A 16,861-nucleotide genomic window follows, 5' to 3' on the forward strand; every position below is an offset into this window, starting at 1 on the left:
TCCAATTACCGTCTCTAGAAACACGACGACTGTTAGCACTGCTTTCCCACTTCCACAGATTGTATCATAACCCGTCATCCTTTACAGCATCCCATATCAAACCCCCACAAAACATTTTCCCCCGCCTCGACCATCCCTTCAAAGTGCGTCCCATGTTTGCACGTACGAATCTCCTGCGACAATCACCGCTATTTCTAGCTATTTATTACTGGAACAAGCTGCCAAAAGAAATTGCTTCTATACGCGATCATGACTCATTTGTTAGTAATTTGAAGCGCAGTTTTACGCATGTTGGGTAAAAGCAGAATTTTATGCCTTTGACACATTGTAAGTGTATCTACATGTTTTGTACGGAGTGTTGTTTTTTTTTTTTCATCGTGTATGCAATTCTCTTTCCTTTTTTTCTTTTTATGTTTTCTTGTTGTATTCGGTGATCTTTACCACGGTGTTCTATATTGCCTCTCCCCCCTAATTGTGTTTGAAATATCCTGTTGTTAACCCCCCCCCCCCCATGTAATGCCCATAAGGGCCTTTAGGGTATCTGAATAATAATAAAAAAAAAGTAATATACTCTTGATGTACTTACTATAGAAAAAGTGTTCCCGTCTTCCTCATATCATCCATTCTTGTTTTTCTGGGAACTTCTATCTTATTAGATGCCTGTGATGTTGTATGCCTGCTACCTGTATGGGTCTGCAGAAGCCCTACAGTATCGATAAATAAAAAAAATGTGAAAACACCTGTGTACTTAGATTTAGGTGCACGTTCAAGAACACCAGGTGGTCCAAATTTCCGAAGTCCCCCACTACGGTGTGCCTCATAATTAGATTGTGGTTTTGGCACATAAAACCCTGTAATTTAATTAAATTAGTTTTTTGTGTGAAATTAGCCGGAATTCAATGTACTGTAAAAATTAATAGTGTCTACATCTTGCATTTCTGGAAATTGTTTTAAGCTCATTGGATGGCGCACTTGGTCTTCCACTTGGATCAATTGCATGACTCTTTTGGCTAAAAGGTTAATTAGAATATTTACATATACAGTAATTTTCAAATGTATGACTCTGTGGTTAAAGCAATCAAAATAATCGCCTAATTATCTCACCTTCCCTCATTTTAAGAAAGTTAAAACACATTTCGACATGGTATAGTTGGCTCCTATGGTATCCTCCTGGACCACATGCACACTAGCAGAATAGTGCGTGATGGTCAAAAGTTGACAAAACGCATGGAGGGTGGTAGGAGACCCTGCATCATTTGCACTTTTGCGTATGACCCAGGCCCTGTCTTACACTGTTTTGAACAATGGTGGGCCTGCGGCTGTTCAGGGATGTCCAAAGGGGGAGAGCACTCTAGAATTCCTCTTCTGGACTCGGCTGCCTATTTGTGATAAGCGCAATCTATAAACATGTACTTATAAGTGGTTGATATTGCTTTATAATCTCATTTCAAAAATTTCAATTGTTTAGTGATGTAGCATAGGGTAAAAATGTTATTACCCTAGGCTTTGCTCAAAGAGAGTGCCACGTCCACAATTGTTCAACTGCATATTTTAACAGCGTGTTGCAGTTTCATTAATGAGGTTTTACTCGTACTTCTGAGGTCACAGCAGGTTATACTGATAACATGTGCAGTAGCATTGTTGGTGAATTGAGAGGTCTGTAATGCTTTTTGCCAGGCACTGGTGTTAAAAGGTGGCGATCAGTTTGCAATTGTGGTTCACTTTTGCAGAGTAAAGTTGACTTTTTGTAACATGGTTTGCTGTCTGTTGCTTTGGCCGTGTGTTTGTAGTGGTAGCTGTCATATTTTGATCATTGAATACATTGTCTCATTATCATTGCACCCTTCATCTCGAAGCACATCCATGCTAGGGCAGTGCCCTAGCATGTTGCAATATTTTGCAATCTTTGACAAGTTTGCTCATGATCATTACTGCGTGATCTACCTCAGCCCCACCTGTGCCTGCACACTACCTTATTATGCATGTCATCGTTCAAGTGCTTTGGCTGTCTTGATTACACGAGCAATATGCAGTCTGTGATGTCATACTAAGGTACGTGGCTGGACTAGGTGGGGCTAATCCATGGTATTTGACAGCGTGAACCTAGATGGCGAAAGAGGCGACAAACGAAGACCAAGGTATATGTGTGCTCTTTTGTAAAAATTAAAATCAATTGGAAGTCAGCATTTGTTTTCATTTTCACTGGTCTTTGTCTACGTTCGTGCTGTCAAACATCGCGTTATCGCAGCGGCCATTTCACTCTAGCTTGACTGTGTGAAAACTATTGTGTGCATTGTGGGGATCAAGCTACCTTCCTGCGCCTCGTCCCCCAGCTCGCACATTTTGTTTAGCCCGAGGGAACCACTGCCCCAGTAGCAACATCACGGACACGGCTAGCGCACTGGAACTAATTTCCCGCACAAACCGTATTTCTCCCTCCCTGCGTCGAGTCACCGGTACGCGTCCCGATTCACCTCCCAAGTGGTGGCTCTTGGGCACCTTCTCCACCCGAGCTCTCTTCTGCTCAGGGCTTTGTCACCGTGGCAGATGCTCACAGGCCCGCAACGAGTTGGTTATGTGGCACCTTTGCTCCAGCTACTTCTCATTATTGGCTTGGACTGCTACCCTGTTAATCCTTGTGCAGCGGATGCGCGAACTCTGTCCGTCTTGCAGTGAGCCTTTGCCCGTAAGTGCCGCGACTGTCGCACTGTGCTGCCTCTCAGCATAGCTAGAACCCAACTCACTTTCAGCATGGCATCAAAGCAAACCCTTTCATGGCCCTCATTCTTGCTATATTCCCTAGCTATGGACTTGTCCTTCGAAGAAAACAACCCTGAGGGCACGAGGTAGGTTTGCCTTTGCGATCCTCTGCTTTAGGCCATCATGAGTGTTGCCTTCCTTGGAGCGCCCTAGGATGTGTACATTACTCCTATAGCCACGCCAGTTATGGGCTTCCTCAGCTGTTGGAGATGCATGGAATGCTTACTAGCCCCTCTGATGTGCCATCTCCACTCGCTTGCCCCTCTTTGTCCCGAGTGCAGTCGTGCCCAACGTGCCACATCAGAGTCACCTGGCTTAGATGCTGGTTGCTGGTTGCTCGTTGTGGCTTAGATGCTGGTTGCATAGGTGCTCATTGGCGTCACTTTGTCCTGAGCGTCGTTCACACTGCCATGTGCTGCATTGGAGCCACCCTGCTCTGCCAGTTCGTTTGTGGGCCTTGCCCCGAGCACAGGCCAGTGTCCCCCACGTCGCACTGGAGCCACCATGTTTAGGAGATTTGTGCAGTTTGGTGTTCGAGGTGCCACGTCAGAGCCACCCTGCTTAGATGCTGGTACGCATATGCTCGCTATGTCTTTGTCCCGAGTGCAGTTAGATGTCTGGTGTGCCGCAGCTAAGCCTCCCTGCCTCGCTGTTGAGGCAAAACTGCTCACCTTGTCCTGAGCACAGCTGGTAGCACAGCGCAAGCCATCCATCCCGCTCAACCGACGTCATTGCACTTTTCGCCTGCCGCTTGCCTCATGCGCAGCTGAGCAGCATTTTTCATGTGCGTGAGCCACCCAGCTCTGCTGACTATTTGTTCGCTGATTGTGTGAGGCCTTATGCACTTGTCTGAGTGGCCATCCAGCTCTCCTCCATGCCGTTTACTGGACCCTTAGGGTCAGGCGCACATTGGGCGGACTAACCACCCCTTGGTCCCTCATCAGTCTCTCTGACCGCCTCTTCTTGGTGGTTGCCGCGTTCACACTCCTCAGTAGGCAGGACAGCATAATGTTCCATGTGGTTTCTATGGCAGTACTCGCCAAGTTCTGGTAGTCTCTTATGGCGTTTTTCACTGGTCGATTCGGTACAGGATTTTTTGCTCCGCGGCAACGAATCCGAATTTCACTGGTCGATCTGGAGCGGGTTCGCGCGTTCCACTGGTCGTTTCGGATCAACTCGCTCCGCGCCGGATCGCTCTCACTTGCTCCGCCGCCGAGACGCGGATTCGGGCGGAAATAGAACGCGTCACATGGCGTCACTTCCGTCTTCAAGCGAAATTGGTACCCGGTCGGTACGCACAACATTGTGTTGGGCATAGTTCGCGGAACCGGTTTGTGTCATGTGCACGCAGACTTCCTGTGTGATCTCCCGCGGAGCGTTCGTGCGCTCCACTGGCAGACTCGGATTGGTGAAAGCCGAGCGCTCGCTCGAGGATTCAGGCGGCTGCTCCAGATCGACCAGTGAAAAACGCCATTAGTTTACTTGTTGCAACCCACGCAGGGAAGTTGATGTAGCACATGCATCTAAGAAGATCGTTGAAAAGCCGGATTTGATGCCCAGCTCCGAACGTAGAATCCTGCATATTCTTTTGATGTGGTGCCAGGACGGAAACACTGAACTGAAGATAGCAGTGATTTCGTGTGGTGGCAGTCCTTTTCTTATGCAGAAGCCTAGATAGTGCGCTTGGCATGTGGCTGCCACAATGTTCCGTGCTACCTTGCTCACATCGGGAAGCCTTGAAGCAGAATTTTTTGCCATCAACTTGAGAGACTTTAAAAGCAAGCTACCCTCAGTCTGTCTTAAATTCCGTGGTCGAGGCCCTTCTGCAAAAGCTAAAAACTACCGCTGAGAGTGTGAAAACGCACTCGAAGGATAGAGAGCGAGAAAAACCAGAAGTAGTACCTTGTGTGCACCGTGTGAGCCATAACCTCAAGAAGGTCTTTACCTGATATGGCATTCCGGTTGTCTTTTCGGCTTCCAACAAGTTAGCTCAATTGTGCCCCCGGATCACACGCGAGGGGCCACGGGGCTGCCAGAAGTAGCACGCCAAACATTTCAGAGACTGTGTTGAAGGGGTGGTCTACGGGATACCCCTAGATTGCGGCAAGTCATACGTCGGACAAACGGGACGTTGTATTAATGACAGACTGAGGGAGCACACTAATAGTATTGGTAAGTGTGACAAGGCGCATCTTCCTGCGCACGGTAAAGCCTGTCGTTGTACGCCATGCTTTGAACACGTATTGATTCTTGGCAAAAGTAGGGACCAAACTGCAAGGGAGTTGTTGGGAGCGTTTTATATTAAAAAGAAAAGGTCTGATTGTGTCAGCAGTACATCTATCGTATTATATTCCGCAGAACCTCGTGCTTAGCAGCCCAACACCAAAGCCACTGACCAATCACGGCAGGTCCTGGCAAGTCATGGCCTGTGACATTATGGGAGCCTTTTCGAGAAGCCGGCGAAGCTACATTTTCTTCTTAGGTGTCACAGATAACTTCACGAAAGGGGATGAACTTTTTCCCCTTTGGAAGTTAATGGCACATGTAGTCTGGGATGAGTTGACTGAGGTGTTTAACCATTTCGGCTTTGCAGTGGAGCTGATAACAGACAATGCATCTTACGTCATGGTGAAAGTGTTCATGGATGTGTGTGCCGCCTTTGGCGTTAAGCACCGCAAGACAACCATGTATAACCCACAGGCCAACCTGACAGAGTATTCATTGTGCAAAAAAGGTGAGGCGAGCAGACAGAACACAAGAGAAGAGAAGTGGACAACATAACGCCGACTATCAACTTAAGGGGGCACTGAGGCGAAAAAAGAAAGAAGACACAAAACTCATCTGCGCAAGCTGTGTAATGGTATCACCATGTGTCGGTTGGGTACATGTGCCGGTCTACGTGAGAGGTAGCTGTTAAGGCACTTAATCTCTTCTTATGTAAAGTAATCGAAGGCTGACTCACGCATGCACTTCCACCATTATAGATATACCATGCCTCTACCATAAGACGCGTATCTTCATTCTTGTGCCTGTACAATATCGCGCATTCATCTAACTCTGGCGTGCAGTTACAATCTTGGCAATGTAGGGAAAGATTAGAAGGCGATCCACTGGTTAACGACTTCTTATGTTCCATTAGCCTCTGATTGATACACTGCCCCGTTTGCCCTAGATAGTCGGCGTTCATGTTGTCCACTTCTCTTGTGTCCTGTCTGCACTCCTCACCTTTTTTGCATAATGAATCCATACCAACTAGCTCAGCTTTCTGTTTTTCTAAACAACCAACAGAGTAGATTAACCAGAATCTCAAGCCATTGTTGCGACCTTTGCCCAGCAACACAGGGATTTGGATGTCTGTCTTAACGAGATAGGCTTCTTGTGCTTCATGGTGAACCCATCAACTGGGTACATGCCTGCTTTTGTCAACTTTGGAACCGAGCTGCCAAACCCCATGGGCTGTGTTCTGCAGATCGGCAGCAGGGTGTTCGGCACGAAAGCAGGCCTTTCTGGCTGTGCGACTGAGCTGTGCTCATAGATAGATGCGGACTTTGAGCTGGCCCGTTCCAACCTTGTAAAAGCATGAGCTGGACAGAAGGCCCAATACGACCAGTCACATCGGGACCTGCACTACGGTGTCAGCAATCTCGTCCTCAGATGCAACCATGCCTTGAGTGACTCTGCCAAAGGCATCTCTGCTTCCCTGTCGGCCAAATGGTTGGGCTCCTACTGAATGGAGACCACAATGCCCCCTCTGGTATACAAGCTGTCCAACTCTCAAGGGAGACCAGTCGGCAGTCCAGTTCACGTCTCGTACCTCAAACATTTATTTGCCAGGAGCAGCGACTGGGAGAGACAGAGCCGGTCAACGAACTGCAGGCAAACTGTGACACGGCTGTCCCCAGGTGATGCTACCAGTACAATCTGCGAAAACGCACGTAGGCACCCTTTCTCCCACTAGCAGGTGGCTGGACTTCATTCCCTACTGGGAAGGTGAATGGAGGAATGCAACTATGATGCGAGGGCACACATTGAAGCATTGGCAGGTCCTTGCAGCTTATATACCCTATCGCGCTGACCCGCCTTATGATTTGCCTAGTCAGCTTTGTCCCACTAACAAGTAGGTGTACTTTATTCCCTACCATGCTGGTGAACGGAGAAATGCAGCAATGGTATGAGGGCGCACACCGAAACTGTGATTGGCCCTTGCAGTCTAGGGCCAAGCCTTAGCCTGGTAAATGCCCCTTCTTGGTCAGTTAGGTGGGCGGGCACCTTACTTGGCAAGTGGGCTTTGCTGGGGGGCTTTCCTGTCCTTAACCCTGCATTGTCCAGTCTTCTCCCTGTGCCTGGCTCTACCGTGCGGCTAGTCTGTCCCTGACCACAAGGCCTGCTGTCTTTGGTCCTGCCGCCGTGACTGACTCCTGCTTTGGGGGCCATGAACTCATGTCAGCCTTGCCTACCGCTCCCTAGGCTGCCACTCGCAGTGGCCAGTTCATGCCTGCTCTGGCACCTGGATGAGGGTGGTCACTCCACTGCTGACCTGACTGCCAGTCATCCCGGTCTGCCATTCCTGTCAGCGCACAATCCAGAGAGCCCCGGGACTTTCGGGGTGGCTGCTTTGCCAAAATGGCAGCCACGCCTTGTGAACCATGTTTCTTCCTTCTGGCATTGAGTCGCTGCGTGAGCATGTGTCACTACTACACGCTTTGATTGGCCTCCTGAGCAGCAACTCCTGGGCGCCCTACCCGAGCTCTCCTCTGCTGAACTCCTAGTCGCCATGGCAGATGCTCACTGGCTTGCAATGAGTTGGTTATGTGGAACCTTTGCTCTCACAACTTCTCATTCTCACACTTGGACTGCTACCCGATTAACCCTGGCACAGCAGACGTGCAAGCCCTATCTTGCAGTGAGCCTTTCACCTTAAAAGGACGCTAAAGGTTAATATTAAGTTAAAGTGGACTGTTGAAATACCATCCCAGAAACCTCGAAACGCTTGTTTGATGCAAAGGAGAGACTTATTTTAAGAGAAAATGCATTCTGAAGCGTCCGCATATTTCTAGCGCAGTTCAAATCGCCCGCCCTCCGATTGAGGAGCGGTGATGTCATGGTCTCATAGTGACGTTGCGCCTTCGGTGAGTAAAACGTCGCCCGCAGACGGTGCTACGGCATTTCTGCACAAAACACAAACGCGCGGCCAGAAACAGAGCCAACAGCAGTGCGTAAGCGGAACTATGGTGGCTAGCAGAAGGGAGAGCGCACGACAATAAGCTGGTTCTTTATTTTATGACGCCAACTTTGACGCTCGTTGCAATGGATGACCCTGACATTGACACATTGGCTTGCGATGCTGGGCTCAACTTCAGTGATTTAAGTACTGATGAGCGTGACCTGCTGCTGAGGGCTCGCGCTGCCGCCATGGTTGCATACTACTACGACGGCAACTGTATGTCATGGCTGTACATATTCGCACATTTGTAGCTTTTCCTTTGTGACAATCAAATGCCGCACTCACCACCCCGTCTTTGATCTGCGGTTGTTCTTGCGCTTCGGAGAATGAAGGCAAGACCGACAGAACAGCATTACGGGAAAGCATTGCTTTGGAAGGCACTCCACACGACTTCAGTAAGTCGGCGTTGAACTCGTAATCCTCTGGACGAAAGTGCAGCGAGCACACTATGTGATTTTCGGCTCTTTGTTTTCGCGCTGTGGCAGAGGTATGGCACTTCACCACTTCGAACGGAGAGGTGCACTCGTTGGCGCACGGTGATAAGTAACGTTGGATTCGCCGCTGCAACTGCCCTTAGCCAAGTTCCACAGACTGTTCGTGCATCCCACGACATTACATGGACGTGGCATTTCGCTGCTTGTTCCAAATGCAAGTTTCGCGAGCCAGCAGAACCAGGGCAGCACGACGCGATAATGAAACAACTGAAACTCCAAAGCGAGCGCGGCACAGAGTCAAGCGAAAACGAAACCTTTCGACCACCCATACTACTGAAGGGTAACGTCAAAACGTTTTTTTCTTAGAATCGAACAGAAGTAGACAAGCAGCATTTTCTTCTATTTTATAACCTAATGAAATTATCTTTTTAATACGAGTAGTGGAGTACTGGTGACATAAATTATGATGAGGAGTGCCTTCGTCATCGGGCTAGTATCAGAATGTCGCTAGGGGGTCTCAAATCGTGTCATGCATTTACCTCAATTTCTCGGTTACTAAAGCTCTGTTCGTGATTATATTGACGCCTTAGATGTTCTAGAGCATTGCTTTATCACTTTAACTTGACTTCATGGCAACTTTTAGTTTCCCTTTAACACTTTTCTCTTTACGGAAAAATAGGCAGTTCTTTGGTAGTCTAGTAAAGGATTTTTTTAGTGTTACAGCAAATGCTTGACATTAGAATGTATGGTATGAATTTATAGAAGGAATGTGCTTTCTAATGGTACTATTTTCAAGCAAACATTTATTAACAATGTGAAAAAAATTATTTAATAGACAAATTTGTAAAGAAACCAAGAGAACTCTGTAAAAACATGGATGCTGCTTTGCTCCAAGAAAACAAAACAAATTTGAAGTATACTTTTTGAACAAAAAGGCTACGTACAACATTCCCGCAGATATGAGGTTTCTATCTGTTGAAGTTCTTTGTATACATGGGGAAAATGTAAGCCCTAGTGCCCATTCGGTGGTTCGTCAGAGCTGTGCTGCGGCGTTTATGGACCGCTGCGCAACAATTCGGAGCGCAATACCGAGGTCCACTCCTGCCTTCTTGCACAAAACTCCACTTTTTGCACCTCTGCCGGCAAGTGGTTCTGCCAAAATGATGTTGACACCCTACAGATAAGAACTATGACCTTTAGAACACAGCAGATATCGCTAGATATGAGCGCAGCAGCAATGAAACGGTTCGCAGTAGAAAATGTAACTTGCCGGTGGATACCTGTTGACGTTCCGGGGCTATTTGATGCACTTTTGCCATCTCTGCTGAAGTTGGATGAATCAAAATCATCTTCCTAGTCTGTGCTGCTACCACCATAAAAAAATTATGATGCAGACTCATCAAAATCCGTCGAAATTCGACGTTTCCGAAGGGCAGCTGCACGTGACATTGATGCCATGTTGGAAGCTACGAGCACTCATCATGCTGAACTAAAAGGTTCTGGATAGCACAAGCTGTCCGAAAGCTCTCCGAGCATGACAAAATTTGAAGTAGAAATCATTGATAGCGGGTTATCGATGGGTATAGGCGCTGACAGGAAAGTGTTAAGTGCCTTGACTGTCAGGCTGTGTTGTATCTTGGGTTAATAAACCTTTGTTTGTGGGCAATCTCATTCCGGAGCGTTCTCTTCGCAGTGTCAGAAGAGTCGACGAACCCTGCTGTAGTGCCTCTGTGTATTGTGGAGTGCGGGAGCGTCATGCCCTTTCCTGACCATTGCTCATAGGGTCAGCGTTGTGCAAATCCATTTCAATAGCATGTAAAGTGGTGTTTCTTGATAAGCTGAGAGTGGTGTAGTATTTATTAAATCAACTTTCGCAGCTCAATGAGCAAGACTTGTGTTTCAGGGAAATTGTGTGCAACTGATGAAACCGCAATCGCTTGGTGCAAGTGAGTAGAACGAGGCTGTCAAAATGGCTTTACATAGTTTCTGCACAAAAGCACTGCAACCAGGGCTATTTAATGGCAACCAAAATCGCTCACAGTGAAGCGACTTGCAGCAAATGAATCTATTCTCTGTCATTTGTGTGCAAAGAAGGGTGTGTGGCATGCTCAATTGTCTTGTACTTTCTGCCAGTAATGCATTGTGCTTCTTGACTGAGCCACTTTGTATGTATGGTTTGATGTGTTGTGCAGCGGCTGACAAACTGATCAAGATTTGGGGTGCCTATGATGGCAAGTTTGAGAAGACCATCTCAGGGCACAAACTGGTGAGTTCTCCTCTGGTTGTGCCTTGTAATCAGTGAGTGCTCGGTATCTGCAACTATGGTCTGCCCTTGCTTTTTGAAATTCTGTTGAATTTTCGGCTTGCTGAGTACACTGGCTTTGAGGTTCCCAATCTGTCCACATAGCTCAAACTCACTCAGCTCTTCTCTTGAGACAATGTCATCATGTGCATCATATATGTGAGCAGTTAGCGCAGGCTGTAATCTGCGCTTCCTTAATGCAGTTAAACTCACTTATAACACGAAAATTTCATTGTTATAACCGATAATTGTTCTCGCTGGGTTGCACCAAGAAAGGCAAAATAGGGGGATGGCAGAGCTGGTGCAAGAAAACTACTCTAATGGCGGGGAGGCTAGTGCCCCTCCCCATCACCTTCCTCCATCTGGCTGCTGATTGTGTTGACTCGTTTAACTGTTTAAAGGGAAGCTGAAAGGTTTTCCAGAAAAAATGAGTGAACATCTGTACATAATGGTTTTCAACCCTCCGAATTCGAATATCGTATCGAAATTGAGCGAAAGATAGCGCAAATATATTTTATTTCGACGAAAAGTGCAGCAGCGGACACGCCCAGTTCGCGCGTCTCGTTTCCGCCTGTGATTGGTCGGTGCGCCTCGTGACGTCAACTCTAGTAACCGACCGCTGCCGCTACACATTAAGCGCGGTGCCAGGTAGTTTGGTGCTGTTTTTCTGAAACGGTAATGGAAAATTTAGAGAGACTGCGTTTTTCTAAGGAGTTCGGCGTTACTACCTACATGTACGAGCCGATTGCGAAGAGCCGGCCTCTCGAAGAAGCAAACAATGCTGGTGCGAGCAGTGCTTTCGACGCGAACGAAAGCAAAGTCTTGGGATCTCCTCGTGTTGGAAATGCTCTTTGGTGAGTATGTTTTTTGCAAAGCGATCTAGTGATCTCACCGATCTAGTGAGCTTGTTTCCGGTCAAACAACTGTAGTGTTGTGTTCCTGCATGCCTCCTCGTGGAACGTAAGCGGGGATGCGATTGTCGGCATTTGTGCGCTGTCCAAAGCTGTCTGCAATCTACAAAGACGGTTTAAACGCGTGAAAAGCTTCCCGGTTCATGCAGTACGTGTAGTGACCTTCATCTGTTGACTACCACTCACGTTGACTACCACGCACGTTGACTACCACTCTACATAAACGCAGACGCACCAACAAAGGAATGTAGGGTCGATCGAAGCAGATTACGATGGCACGCACGCAGAAACAAGCGCAGTCAGGCACGGTCGCGGACGCTGTGAAGGAACGAAACACTAGAGTTGACGTCACAACACCGCGGGTTCTGGTCTCCGCTCCGCTCGCTCACTCGGCGGGGGGCGGAGCTACAGCGCAATTTCAACCGACGATTACGTCGCTCCTAACTGAAAAAAAAACCCCCAAATTTTACCTAAATGGTTTATAAGGTTCCCGCATCCGTATATGAGCGTCTCATTGAATTCGACAGACTCTTCAGCTTCCCTTTAACTCTGCTCTGATCAAGCGTCACTTTGTTGGTGGGAGCTTTACAGGATTCGTATAAGTCACTGCTGCCTTGGACAAAGCACGCTTTCCTAAAGCAGTTGCGCACCGTAGAAGCGCTTACTTCGAACCCTGGACCAAAAATAAAGTGCAAGGTCATCATTAGATTAATCTTCAAGTCTGGTTGCTCCCTCCTTGTCCATGTGGCCATGTCCATCAACAAGACTAACCTGTTCCTGATGCAATGACCATGCGTGACCTTAAAATTGGTGATCGCGCTGGCGTCCTTGGGCTGCAAGCCTGCCGTCTTATTCAGCCACAGGAAAAGAAATACTTCCACGCTTACTAGATTTGGCATGGAGTCGTGGGCACTACAATCATCTATGATGAGCGCCAACTTCCTCTTAGATCACTCGATACGCTGGTCAAACTCCAGGAGCCGCTCAGGAAAAAGTTATTGTGTCATCCATGCCTTGCGGTTGCGACGGTAGTGTACCGGTATCGGGGCAGCACCATGGAAGCAGTGGGGATTTTTATATTTCCCAATGACAAATGCGGGGACACTTGTCGCTCCCGCCCATGTTGGCGCACAAGAACAGCTTGATGTTTTTGCTGCCCTTACACGTGTCTCCTTTGACTGCATGCGCCTTGGATGGCAACATCTGGAAGAACATTCCTGTTTTGTCGCTATTAGATATGTTGGCGTCAGCGTAGTTGTCGAGGGTGTTGGTGAACGTTTCCTCCACCCGCTTATGCTTTGCCTCTACTTCAAGGGAAGCTCCCTCGCCAGTGACAGCTTAGTAATCAATGCCGTGCCTCTCTCTGAAGCGCTGTACTCAGCCGCCACCTAGCTAGAAGTCCACATTGTTGATGAGTAAGGCAAACTGCTTCGCCTTTGTGGCCAGAATCGGCCCGGTGATGGGCAAGTTCATGGGACAGGCACCGAGAAACTGCTCGTAGAGGCCCTCTTTCACCTCCTTAGGGGCACATTGTTGAACGCATTTGCTCCTGTTGTCTACCGAGCAGTTTTCTTTGTGAAAGTTCTCTGTTGAGCGGATGATTGTCAACACTTTCGATTGTGATAGTCCGTATTTGTTCACCAAGTCGCACACTTCTTTACCGTCTTTGTAGTCCTTCATGGTACTGCACTTAGTTTCCAAATCTATAGCAGTGCGCTTTCTTTTCACCGGCAACATTGTCTACTGCAGCTGATCAGCTGGTAGATATCAGCCATCTTCTGTTTTGGTGGCAAGTCAGACGAGGTGGAGAAACCACGTGGCCAGGAACGACTTAAGACAAACATGAGTGACCTAATCCGTTGGCAGAACTGTGCAGAATGAGGGGCCAGCGAGCAATCTGGGAGCAGTGCAGTTGGTGTGGTGCATCATGTTTTGGAGGGCGGCACGGTATAGTGCTATGGGCGTAACCCATACAATTTTGGAGGGGTGGAATGGTGACAGGAGAGAGGCTCATGAGGCTGGTGATGCAGAGAAGGCTGCAAAGCAGGTTCATTCTATGAACGCGCGGTGACTGTTGGGGCGGCGGGCAAGAGTGAAGCGGCTTAAATTTCTTTTTCTTTTCAAGGATTTCGCATTCCATTACCTTTCAGCATGGCCACCCAGCAGCCAGACTTTGTTATAACCGGTTATGCCGCATGGGGGCTTTATAGTAAGCGGGCTATTTCACGGTAGAAAGCATACAAAAGTTGACGGTGCAGCAGCTTCTCATTTTTATAACTGATATGTTGTTAGAACCGGTATTGTTATGACTGGGTTTGACTGTAATCACCCTTAGTGGGAACACTTGCAAATGTCGGATTATGTACAAGCATTGAATTTTTTATCGAGTGCCGTCGTGACAACATTGCGGTGTTCCACACTTGCAACAGGACCTTGGATTGTGCTTTTTGTGCACTTTCCTCGGCCAAGCAGAATGCAGGCCAAGTGCTTACCAGGGCAAGAGACATTAGGTATGAGCATGACTGCGGATGGCATTGGTTTGGCCATTGGAAGCCAGTCGGTGCAATTAATCGTAGCAGTGCACACTGTAACAGCTCCCTGTGGGGCCAGGTCCCCCAATTCTCTTCCCAGCAGCCTGGAAATGTCCTTTGCCATTCTCGATATGGTTATTTTTATGACAGTACAAGTGATATAACCATGGCTGGGATATCAGATTTGCAGGTGACCCTTCACAGGCAAGGACTTGGAAATGTGCCAGAGAAGAATGCCAACATAAAATTGTAAAAGGTAGTATTGTGCAAACGATTTGCCAAGATAATTTTTAATCGAGGCTCTGAACCTGCGCAGCTGCACCTCTATGCACGCGCAGCCTTTGATGGTCCTTCCATGACCTCTGTCACGCTGGAAAAGTTATCCTACAGGGCCCAAGTGATGACCACTGTGTACTATCAAGTGCTTTTGGGCTTGAGGGGACATCGAAGCCAATCCTACGGAGGTGCTGCATGGCTTTCTAGTGAGCCACAGAAAAGTGCAGGCTGCTATCTTCCAAGCAGACAGTATCGAATTGCAGAGATTGAGACAACCCTACTACTTTCTTCACCATCAGATCTTGGAAACAATAGGATATGCAGTCTCAGTGAGCCACGACTGTGAAAGTGGTTATCAGTAAATGGGATTGAAAAGAATTCAGACTGGGTCAGAAGGCTGCGAATAAACTGTGACCTGTTATTAAACTTCTGGGTTATTGAGGAAGGGTATCTGTACCAAGCGTATTTGTACCGAAAACCTCTCATAAATTGTACATCTATGCACTTCAGGATTTTTCAAAAAGAAGTTCGACATATTAGAAAGCAATTATGGCAGACCGCAGAATGGGCTAAAGTTAAGCTCTCATATGACACTCTAATCATTGGAGTCTCATACAGGTGGGATGGAACTAAAGCCTCTCATTATTGCATTAACAAGAAAAACAGGTTGACCAATTGTAAATTGTCCAAATTATACTTGGAGTTAATTGTCCATTTATACTCGAACAAAAAATTCGAACATTTTGGACCTTAACAGAGAGAGTGTGAGAGTGGGGTTGAAGATTAATATGCAGAAGACAAAGATAATGAAGAATAGGCGGGCAAGGGAACAAGAGTTCAAGATTGCCAGCCAGCCTCTCGATTCTGTGAAGGAGTATGTTTACCTAGGTCAATTAATCGCAGGGAACCCTGATCATGAGAAGGAAACTCGAAGAATAAAAATGGGTTGGATCGCATACGGCAGACATTGTCAGCTCCTGACTGGGAGCTTACCAGTATCATTGAAAAGGAAGGTGCACAATCAGTGCATTTCACCAGTGCTGACATATGGGGCAGAGTCTAGGAGACTGACAAAGAAGCTTGAGAGCAAGTTAAGGGCCGTGCAAAGAGCGGTGGAACGAAAATTACTAGGCGTAACGTTAAGAGAGAAAGAGCGGTTTGGATCAGAGAGCAAGCGGGTATAGACGATTTTGTAATTGACATTAAGAGATAAAAATGGCACTGGGCAGGTCATGTGATGCGCCGATTAGATAACTGTTAGACCATTAGGGTTACAGAATAGGTACCAAGGGAAGGGAAACGCAGTCGAGGACGGCAGAATACAAGGTGGAGCGATGAAATTAGGAAATTCGTGGGCGCTAGTTGGGATCGGTTGGTGCAGGACAGGGGTAATTGGAGATTGCAGGGAGAGGCCTTCGTCCTGCAGTGGACATAAAACACGATGATGATGCTGCTGCTGCTGCTGATGGTGATGATGAAAACCTTCACTGTGCTGCTATATTTGTCAGAATCAGTGTGTTGCTAATTCACGACACTGTACCCCTTCTTTGGCCAATACTGAAAACGTATCCAGCTGGGCAGGCACTTAAACAATGCCTGGTTTTATCTTCTGGAATGCTCTTAACAAAGCTTATGAATTTGGTCTCACTGGTTCAAGTGCTCATGGAAATTGAAGGAGTTTTTATGTTTATTGAGGCTGTGTAAGATCAGCACAGGTAGCGTCATCTTGTGGCACTTTATTCAACTACATTGAGTGTGTTGCATAATTTCCAAGGAAAAAAAAAAGAGTGAATTGCTTGCACCTTCACATCAGCAGCTGAGCCCACAGCCACCTATTTATCAGTAGATGTACTTTTCCAAAATGTTTGTGATTCATTCAGAATAGTTCAATATGTGCAGATTTCTTGCCTGTGTTCAGCAAAATAAGGCTTGACTTGGTCATATTGATTAATATATTTGAATGGTCACTGGCATAGACTTTGGTAGGAATTGATGGTAGTTCATAGTGTTCGGTGTGAGCTGGCAGAAATGCAACACCAGTACTGGCATATTGTATTGTGTACTGGGACCTCATGCTTTGGACACGATGATCAGCACATTGAGTAACAAGTGTGGTACATGCTTTCGGTTTATCTTCTATGGCCTGGCTAGGGGTTCGTGGGAATAAACATTGGATAAAATTGATTCAAGAACATGTTATCATATGAAAATTATAGAGCTTCAAAGCAAAGCAGTCAACCTAAAGAGTATAATATAAAAGATAAAGTTAGTGGGTCCATCTACTGATTTTGTGGTCTAAATTTCTTGAGTCAATATCTGCTTCTAGTTTTTTGCAGCTGTGGCAGATTTGCAGCTGAATAGAAGGATGTTACAATTATAGTTGTGTGGGCTGCTTTTCATTCTATGTGTTAGCATGTTTACAG

General features: G+C 47.0%; 1 protein-coding gene across 1 annotated transcript in view; it reads left to right on the forward strand.

The window, feature by feature from the left end:
• wds (WD repeat-containing protein wds) overlaps positions 1–16,861 on the forward strand; it is a 194,787-nt gene that overhangs the window by 32,692 nt on the left and 145,234 nt on the right. The window contains exon 4 of the mRNA XM_070529944.1: positions 10,611–10,684. Within this exon, the coding sequence (XP_070386045.1) occupies positions 10,611–10,684 (74 nt within the window). The remainder of the gene's footprint in view (positions 1–10,610; positions 10,685–16,861) is intronic.

The sequence above is a fragment of the Dermacentor albipictus genome, unplaced genomic scaffold (assembly GCF_038994185.2).
Source record: "Dermacentor albipictus isolate Rhodes 1998 colony unplaced genomic scaffold, USDA_Dalb.pri_finalv2 scaffold_36, whole genome shotgun sequence".
NCBI lineage: Eukaryota > Metazoa > Arthropoda > Arachnida > Ixodida > Ixodidae > Dermacentor > Dermacentor albipictus.